Source organism: Otolemur garnettii, unplaced genomic scaffold, assembly GCF_000181295.1.
Source record: "Otolemur garnettii isolate 467f Iridium unplaced genomic scaffold, OtoGar3 scaffold00003, whole genome shotgun sequence".
NCBI classification, from domain to species: Eukaryota; Metazoa; Chordata; class Mammalia; order Primates; family Galagidae; genus Otolemur; species Otolemur garnettii.
The window spans coordinates 27,512,102-27,522,219 of record NW_003852398.1 but is presented as its reverse complement, the minus strand read 5'-3'; the positions used below and the strand labels follow the sequence as shown (position 1 = coordinate 27,522,219).

Genomic DNA, 10,118 nt, shown 5'->3' with positions numbered 1-10,118 from the left:
AAAAAAAAAAAAAAAAAAAAAAACATTGGTCTTTCATCAAAGAGAGACTCAATACCAAAGAGATAAATGGGTAGACAGCACAGCGCCAAGAGGACAATGTTTTTGTTCTTATTTGAAGACATTGTTAATGGCAATTCAGTTATCTATTTCCTGGCCCCTCCCTAGGTTCCCTGCCTTGCCCACCCCTCTATTCCCTAGCTAGACAACAATTTGCTTCAGGACAGAGCAAGTTAGCAGCATGAAGTGGAAACACTGGGGAGATGAGGTGAAATCTCAGAAAATAAAGTTTTCCTACAAACACATACTTAGGTGTCAGCTGATGAAGCTGAGTTTTACCTTCTTTGCTTTCTAGCTGCTAATGAAGATGGCTGGCATGGGAGTTTTAGAACTGGACAGTCTGCAGGCTGAAGAGTCAAGTGGAGAGAAAAGACAGTGAACCCCTCTTACTGTAGGCATGGGGACACTCTGGTTGTAGCATCCATCACCCCAAAGATCATCAAGGCCAATCTGGCAGAGGTGGCTGCAGCCACACCCCCACTTCCCCTAAAGCATTTCTTCTTGACAGCACAGGCTTCCTAGGAACTGCAAAAGGTACAGGTCTCCTTCTTCCTTGTGCAACTTCTGAGTCATTAATATATTATCTGGAATCCTGGGAGCCACAGATTTAACTAATGCCAGCCTAACAGTTGTCCAGGAAGAACGAACCTGGTCATGTCCTGTGAATCTCCAGTGTGGGCATTTGATGCATCCCTCACATCGTCTCAGACTTTGCCCAAAGAAACAGCAAAGCAAGCTCTGAAGGCCCTCTTCTGAAAAGGAGACCACTTTCTTGACAATGACAAGAGCTACCATTCCTGCAATTGCTGCCCTTTCCCTGGTCCATGTGCCTGTCACCTCTACGGATATCAACCATGCACTGGCTCACAGGAGCATGTCCCCCAAATCAGGAAGAGTCCTGGGATATGGTGTGATCTCATTTTCCCACCTACGTGGTAAACTTTGCATCCCTAATGAATCCAAGTCTTTATTTGATATGAAAGACCTGCCCCTGAAAAGTAATATTTTATATAAGCAGATATACTTACTAAGCTCCTGGAAAAAGAAGCATTTCATAAGGAAGAAATCTTACTGTATTTATATATGTGTGTATGCACGTATGTATTATCTAGTAGATCCCATCAACAATGAGGGCATTAAAAAGAAGTTTACCACGGAACTGAACCTATTTCTCCTCATTGTAATCACTCCTCACTTATCACTTTGTTAGTCTTTCCTATAGTGCTTTGTGCTTGGAGAAAAAGAGAGATTATGTTCAGACAGAAGACCTCCGGACCTCCATATTCACTAATCTCTGCCGTTTCCATAAAAAAGCGAAGATGGGGAATCAACCCTGAGGAGTTGCATTAATCCTAACACAGGGAGGTCCCATCCATGTGTTGACCAACCATTCTTAGTTTGCCCCAGACTGTGGGATTTTCTGGGATGTGAAACTTCAGTAGTAAAACCAGGTGGTTGATTGCCATAGTTCCCTGTGGGGTCTGACCTTCCCTGCTCACTATATCTGCCAACAGACAGAAGAGGGAAAGTTAAATTTGTGTGCCTTCATGGATGAAATAGGGGTTTAGGAAGCAATTGTGACATTTGACATCACTTAGGAAGAAAGGACAACAGAGCAAGTGGAAGGGCAAGGACAACTTGTGAGGTCTGAACTCCTGGCACATCTTTACATTGCAATGTGTGACACTCACTTCTGCATGCCAACTCCACCCACATGCCCTGCTCACTCTGTTTCACTATAAGAATCAGTAATAGACCCTTTCAATAGGGTTTTACTGGCAGCCAAAACAAAGACAGCTGGAAAAGTGTGCCCTCAGAGCCTCAACCTGGTAACAGCATTGTTACTGAAAGGGATGCATCTTCTTAGAAGGTCTGAGGGGATGAGTTGCTAGTGAAAGGTGTAGGACTCTGTTTCCCTCCTAAACGCTGGCTTGCAAGCCCATTCTCAGTCAACACTCTCAGAAGAAGGGGAGGATCCCTTCCCCATTGTCATGGGAGGGAAGTGAATCAAGATTTATTCCGCATAATCTCATCACCAGTATGCCAGTAAAAAAGTGGCAACTTTAGACACACATGTACACACAACTGTAAAGATGCCTTTCAGTAATGGATATGAAACCAAACTCTCTGTCGAGTCTGCAAAATCTATTCTCAAGAAGAAAGAAAAGTGCTCATGGTCATAGACAAAAATCTCAATGCTTCACTGGTCAGTGCTTCAGTATCTTGACCATTGATTGACATCTACCCAACTTTATTAAAAGAGCCCTGATTAATTCACACATCCAGAAGAAGATGGCCAGAATGGAGAGGATGCTGGAGATGTTGACTTTAGAGAGAAGACTGAAAAAATGTGAGATCATTGTCTTCCAGCATCGAAGGGCTCTGAGGGTGGTGGGGGTAAGTGCATGGCCCCCCATGTAAGCTGAAGTGGTGACAGATTTGTGTTCTAACAAAGGAAAGAGCCTTCTTATAATTAAAGCTTCCCTACAATAGGAGGGCCTGGATCAGGAGGTAGTGAGCTCCCGTCCCTGGAGGTATGCAAGCAGAGGCCGACCAACGTTCAGGGATGGAATGGAAGATGCTACTCCTGCTTTCTGTGGGAGGCTGAATCTGAAGATGCCTGAAATCCCTCCATAACTCTGAGATCCTCGATGCTCTGGCCTCAGGTCCTGCTCCACACTGTCCTCCATGTACCTTCCCTGGGCCCTCAGCCCCTAGTGCCTCGTGCCTCACTGATGGTGATGAGGATCAGGAGTGGTACCAGGGTGTCCTGTTCACACAAACATGAGTGGGAATGAATGGCTAAGTTGTGAGCCATGTCCTCAATCAGAAGCATGATTCCAGGGATTCTGGATCATTATGTATGGGCAGCTTCTCGAGTTCCTGGTGGTGTCCACTGTGCAGAACTGTGTACCTAGAGAGGAACGAAAGAAACTGTGAGAATTCAACAGGCATACTTAAGGTGTATCAAGGAGAGTTCTCCCTCCATGCCTGACTCCCGCTGTCTGCCTGCTTCGGATGGCAAGGCGATGTGGGAGTGGGGAGAGGGAGGTACTTTACAGAGAGGAAAAACCAGATGAACTGCACACAGACTGTTCCTGTTAAAGGTGGGGAACTGAGTCCTGTAGGAAACAGCAGGCCTGGGACTATACAGGAAGTTAGAAGCAGAGCTGGAACTGGAATGCAGATTTCTTCCCTCCCAGCAGAGCCTGGGGCTCTTGTATTACTCATCACAATGAAACCTAGGTCCACTTCAAGCTGTACTTGAACACACTAGGTTTCCTCTACCAGAGTTAGTATTGTGTTCAGCAGTATCTACCCCCTGACTGAGATGAAAACACCACTCATGGCCTGAACTACAATGAAACAAACCATGTTTGTTACTTTGATTCCTTTTGGTGTCATTTAGCACACCAAATCAATTCCAGGCAAGCTGACTCTAAGCATCTTCATGAAATTTAGTACTTGACAAGTGTTTATTAGTTTTCTGCAGTGTCAAACACAGGTGCACTCAATATGCTAATTTCTTTTAGATGCATCTCAATAGCAGGCACATCTCATCCTCAGTTGCCCAGACTCCAGCATCAGGTGGTCATTCCTGTGAAATGTCTATAGATTTTAGAAGCATAATTGTCACTCACTTCTCAGAGGCCAGTGTCAAACCCGTTCAGTGAGACAAATGCATCCGGTTACTTGGCATTAAATGTTTACGTATAACTTGTTGGTGGCTTCTCTTGACTTACATTGATACTTTTCTTTGAATTACAATCATCTGTTGCTGATTTGCATTGATTGATTGGCCTGTACTATACCCTCTTCATGGATTACTTTACTTAATCCCTACAATAGCCCTACGGGATAGTAGTATTTCATTTTACATTTGAGTACAATGATGCATAGTCAGGATTAGTTAGTGATTTCCCCAAGAAAATATAGGTCCTATGTGAAAATCTATCCAGTCAAACCCACTGGCTCCTGCACAGCCCACCGACCAGGTGCAAGTCTAGATGAGTTGTTTTCAGCAGGGAGCATTTCATCCCCTCAGGGCCATTTTAGAGGCATTTATGGTTATCACTGAGGGGGAAGTGCTACGGGTATCTGGTGGGTAGAGACCGGGGATGCTGCTAAATATTGTATGAACACAATACAGTCTCCCACAACAAGAAACGATCTGGCCGCAAATGTCCATAGTTCCAAGATGGAGAAAACCTAATGTAGAATCAACAGGCCTCTCTGCTGGCGAGCAGCAGGTATTAACTAGGAACGGAGACACAGGGACCAGCACGAGTCTGAGCGGAACCATCCTGAAATAGAAGCAAGAGGAGAGGAGATGATGTGAGGAACTCAAAGCATCTGCTGCTGCTACCAGGCTGGACCCGAGACAGGGAGGAGAGTTAAGTGGGGAAGGAGATGGAAAGGGACCGCTCATACACTGGGTCCCACAAGCAGAGTGGCCAGGAAAGGTCCCAGTGAGTTATGTGCGACCTCAGTGAAGTTAGCCTTCCAGCTATTGAGTCATGGACTCTCAGCCCAAACCATCCGCTCTACACCAGGCTCTGTCACTCTGCAAACCCAGTGTCTGCTCTGTTGGCCAGCTCCTTGTCAGGCTCCTCAGATAGCGGGTGGTGAGGGGGGCGAGGAAGCTGGAGGAAGGAGAGGTGCTCGCTCTGCCAGCTTCCTGTCTGCTGTGGTTCCTGTGAGTGTCACCCTTGAACACTTCTTTACCCCGGCAGGGGCCAAGCCCTCCTGGAGCAACAGCCACGCCACTTTACCATCTTCCTAACTCTTACAGAGCCTGCTGGATGGCAGTCTCTCAGAGGTACCTGCTCCAAGTGCAGATATCTGCTCATTAGAGGCCTAATCTTCTGCTCAGAGGGGTCTCGTCTCTAAGTCTCTAAGTTTTCGTGAGTATGTCTTTTATTCTCTCAGCCCTAGAGCTTCCTGCAGTTGCTAACTTCACAGGGCTTCAGAGAGCTCTTTTGGTAATTAATGACTAGATGCCTAGTTAACAACCTTTTATGTTAAAATGTTGTTTAAATAACTGTGTGGCTTTTGTCTCATGACCAAACTCTGAGACATAGTGAGAGAGGGAGGCCTGTGCTTATCTGGGAGAGAAGCATTTCAGGTAGAAGTACTAGTAAGTGCAAAGGTCCTGGGGCTAGATCCTGCCAGGCATGTCCAAAGAATGTGAGGGGCTGAGGGAGAAAGTAAGGAGTTGACATCAGCAAGGCAAGCCAGGGCTAATGCAGGGTGAGGGTGGCCTTGCAGAGCCCTGGGAGGCTCTAGCTTGCACTCCATGATGGCTTTCAGCAGAGGCTGGACATAGTGAGAATGACCTTCCAGCAAGCTCTCTCTGGCTGCTCTACTGAGTGTAGATGGGGTGGAGGTGGTAGGTGGACAGCAAGACCAATTAGGAATCTACAGCAATAATCCAGTGAGAGAAGACTGTGCCTTGGCCCAAGAGGTAGGTGTAAAAGTGATGAGGGGTGGTTGGATTCTGCACCTTTAAACCCAGCCTCAGTAGCCACTTCGTTGTGATACCTAATTCTGCAGGAGGTTTAGTGTTTACAACTTTTCTCAGATTCTGGCAAGTGTGTTTGTTTTCCTGGGCTTGTCTCACCACCTAGAGGACTGTGTTATACAGCGTAGTGACCAAGGCCTTCACTTGAGTCAGACAGACTGAGTTCCCAATCCAGGCTCTGCCACTTACCAGCTTTGGCGGGGCTCATCTCTCTATGCCTCGTTTTTCTTCTCTGTAACTGAGGGTCATGAGACCTACCTCACACATTGCTGTGACGATTAAATAACATAAGGTAAGGACAACATTAGCACAGAGGCTGGAACATAGTAGAAACTCAATCCATAAAAGCTAAAACAATTATATATACTTCTTTTTGGCAATACCTCATTCAGTTAACAGTATGTAATAACAATGATGATAATAGTAAGCGCACACCCTTCAACTGTTTAGAAATATTTTCCTCCTTTATTTATTTTATAGGTAAAATCTAAAAGGCCTCAAGATATAGAACAGTCCCTGATCTTGCCATTCCTTTCTCCTTTGTCAGAACCACAAGCCCCTTTTTGGCAAATGTTCGTACAAAGCAGCCCCAACGGATTTTCCCATTCATGTCCTCCTCTTTCACTCACAGTAAACTCTGCAGGCCAGGCAAGGCAGATCGTAAGATACGCTACAGAGGAGAAAAGTGAAGCTTAGAGTTGAATGGCTGTGCTGAGCATCATGAGAAGTGGACGGCAGGGCCCTCCAGGATCACGGCCACACCCTGACCCACTGCTCTTGCCCTGAGCAGCATCACTTAATTACATAAATATTCGCCTTCCAAAAATGGCTCAGGACCAAACACCCTTGGGAAATGGGGCTTCACTTTGGTATCTGAGGTGTAGGGACACCCCTGAAGTAGATGTTTGTGCAGGAGGAACTTGAATAATAATAAGAAGAAATCATACACCGCTCAATTTATTGAAGGAGTAGAATGTACTCCAGTTACCACTTTTAGTAATTCTAAGTTATATAATTTTACTTATATGATTTGATTTTTACAACTTAAGCAGCACATGCTCAGCTTAGACTTATCTTACAGATGAGCGAACTGAGGCCCAGAGCAGTGAAACAGTGTCTAAGGTGTCAGGATGCATGGCGCCCATGCTCTTAACTGCACACACTCCCAAAGCTAGGTGCTGTTCTATGAATAACAGATCACTCTCATTGATCAGGTCCACAGGAAGAAGTTGTTCGGGCTGAGAAGGCAAACTGGTAACTGTGATCACTTAAGAGGTGCGCCCCTGGAATGCAGGCAACCCCCACAGCAGTCTGCTTTCTGCATGTCTCTCCTCGTGTCTGTTTCTCCTGTGCTAACACAGTGTTCGTCCTTTTCTATCTTACAGCACACTTGAACCTATAGTTGAACTTCGCTGCACACTTAAATTATGTTGATAAAAAAAAAAGAGTAAAGAAAAGAATATACTTACTGTGCTTCGAAGTTCTTTCAAAAACATTTTAATTATTGACCTTTAAAAATATTCGTGGCATACCTAAGATCCAGCACATTGGCTGAAAATCAGTGAGCTATTGGGTCACCTGCCAGGAATGCCTAGAAAAGAGGTGTGGGACTGGACTGGGTGTTTCAAGTGGAGGCTTCCCTTTATCCAGAGGGCAGCTGAAAGGCAACAGCTATCTGTAGATGAGGGAGTGAAGAGATGGGCATATTTTCTAGTTGTAGTTGCCCCTTGAATGATGTGAGAGTTTGGAGAACCAACCCCCAGCACAACTGAAAATTCACATATAACTATTTACTCTCCCCAACTTAACTATGAATCGCCTAGTATTGACTGGAAGCCTACTGATAACATAAAGAGTTGATTAATGCCCATTTTGTATTTTATATGTATTGTATACTATATTCTTATAATAAAGTAAGCTAAAGAAAATAAATTGTTACTAAGAAAAATCATAAGATGCAGAACACAGCTACAAGAGGGACTCTACCTACCAAATGGAAACATTGTAACTTGGTTGTTTGCACCCTCACATTAACCTGAAATTTAGAAAAAAAGAAAATCGTAAGGAAGAGAAAATATATTTACTATTCATTAAGCAGAAGCAGAAGATCATAAGGTCTTCATCCTCACTGTCTTTAAGATGAACAGGCTAAGGAAGAGGAAAAGGGGGTTGGCCCTGCTGTCTCGGGGGTGGGGGGAGAGGCAGAAGAAACTCCACATGTAAGTGGAGCTATGCATTTCAGATCCATGTTGTTCAAAACTCAACTATATAGCATTTGAGGGTGGCTCCTGTGGCTCAAAGGTGTAGTGCGCTGGCCCCATATGCCGGAGGTGGCGGATTCAAACCCAGCTCCAGCCAAAAAACCCCCAACTAGATAGCATTTGAGTGGTTCTTCTCCCCATGGCATGGTGGGTGCTGCACACAGAAAGGAGGCATTATTGTGAACTTGCCTCGGCAGGAGTCTAATAGAGGCAAGTGTGTCACAGATGGGGTCTGGCTCATGGAGATATTCCTTTATTTCCTGGGCTTGGGTATTCCCAATTTTTCATGAATCAGATACATTTTGAATATGTTACTTTCTCTTTGATTGTGAATAATACATAATATGGGCAGATCTGGGATCTGCATGTCTACTTTACAAACTTACTCTGCCTTATGAACTCAGGGCTCACATTTATGTCCAGGTCCACTTTGCCGTAGCTGGCTACTTTCAAGCAATGTCTCTAATTGTAGTGTGTAAACCCCCAACAGTCTGTGGGCACATTCATGGGGATCTACACACCCTCCTTTTGAGGAATATTGAGAGAAGAGAAAGTACGGGCACTATGGGCAAACAGAATAACATTCAAATCCCAACTCTGCCATCTGCTATAGTAGGACCTCTGCAAATTGACCACCCAAAAAACTGTAACAAACTGGTCTACATATGGAGGTGGTCAACATAAGGAATTAGGCCTACTGTACTGACACATACATGTAGTACATGTCTGGTCTATGAAAATTAGGCCAACTTAAGGAGGTGATCAACATAGAGAGGTGGTCAGTTATGGAATATCTACTATAGTACATGGCCTGGTCAAGTAAATTGGTCTCACCTACTTGAAACTTTTATTGTAATAATGAAATTATTATTTAAAAATTATTATGTCATAATGAAATGAAACACCTACAAATGTCTTAGCACAAGCAATAAACCCACAATGTGTGCAAGAATGTTCACTGTATAAAAACCAAGCTTCAGAAAATGCAACTTTCTTTGAGTCAAAGAAATAAAGAATTGTGGAATGGTCAAGGATATGTGCTCTTGAGGCAGAATGCCTGGGTTCAAATCCTGGCTTTTACCACCTACTAGCTCTGTGATTTATTCCAAATGATCCACATTGTTGTGGACATTAAATGAGATAATCCACATACCATATTTAATGGGATAGTGCCAGCTGGAAAAGTAAGCACTCATAAGTGTCAGTGTTATTATCTAATGTACAAGTAAGACTTGAACCCCAATCCTAATTCAGAGCAGAAATTCATTCCTTAGTAATTGAGGAAATGTTTGTCTCCTTGATAATTAATCAGAGCTAAAAGAAACTGGCAAAATGGCATAACAGATAAAGAAACAACCCCCAAGACAGACTATCATCTGTTAGCTCAGCAAATGTCTCTCAGCTCTGCTTGAGGCAAGAGCTGACCTGCAGTCTCAGTGCTGCTCTGGGGGAAAGCTGACCCCAGGTGAGTGGGTGTACCTGGGCAGCTTCACATCACATGAAGAACCACTGCTGTTTCCTGAGCAACAGCCATGCAGCAGGCAGCTCACTTCATATTAATTTACTCAAACACTAAGGGAGCCACATTAGTTTCAGTAATTACCTGAGTCTACAATTCATTCACCGAGCAATTAGCATCATGTTTAGAGCAGCCTGGATGTGGTAATTAGTAGAGTAATAATAGCCCCCTCTGCCTGTCCAGCCTGAAATCATCAGGAAATGATTAGACTTTATTACACATCACCCCTGCCCTTCCCTGCAAGGCAGTGCTCACTCACACTAGGTGGAGGAGCTATGTAGAGGGGAAGAGGCTTGCAAGATGTTTTCATTATTAAAATATAAAATGCCTCAGTTTAGAGATTCAACCCTAAGGCAGAGTTTCATGAAATCTGGAGTTCTGTCACCTGGAAACAAAGATTTTACATTGGATGTTTACTCTGTGAACATAAATTCTGAAAATTTATTCACTCAGCAACCTATTTACTTAAAAACATATTCTGAATGTCTACCACAGTCCAGCATGACACCATGCCTTGGAGATGCCAGGGTGGAGACACTATCCCTGTCCCGAGCGGGTAGTGAGAGGACCCCACAGTCAGACAAGAAATCACAGCCACACAAGGTGTTGGGGGGGAGTGGCATGGGTGAGTCTATGAGTACATGTCAGAGGAAGCAGTGATCTCATGTAGTGTGTCAGTGTTCTGTGACTGAGGAAGTGACTGGAGATGAGAATTGAAATATGAATAAGAGTTCACCAGGCCAAGGGGGGAACCAAGGCC

The 10,118-nt window shown here is 44.4% G+C and overlaps 1 protein-coding gene across 2 annotated transcripts in view; it reads right to left on the bottom strand.

Annotated features, from left to right (window-relative positions):
* Window positions 1-2,733: 2,733 nt before the first annotated feature.
* HTR4 (5-hydroxytryptamine receptor 4) overlaps window positions 2,734-10,118 on the bottom strand; it is a 194,985-nt gene continuing 187,600 nt past the window's right edge. For both annotated transcript variants that reach the window (XM_003782058.1, XM_003782059.1), the window contains one exon: window positions 2,734-2,971. Coding sequence is in view for 1 of the 2 variants with exons in the window: in XM_003782059.1 (XP_003782107.1) it covers window positions 2,884-2,971 (88 nt within the window). In the remaining variant the exon portion in view is untranslated. The remainder of the gene's footprint in view (window positions 2,972-10,118) is intronic.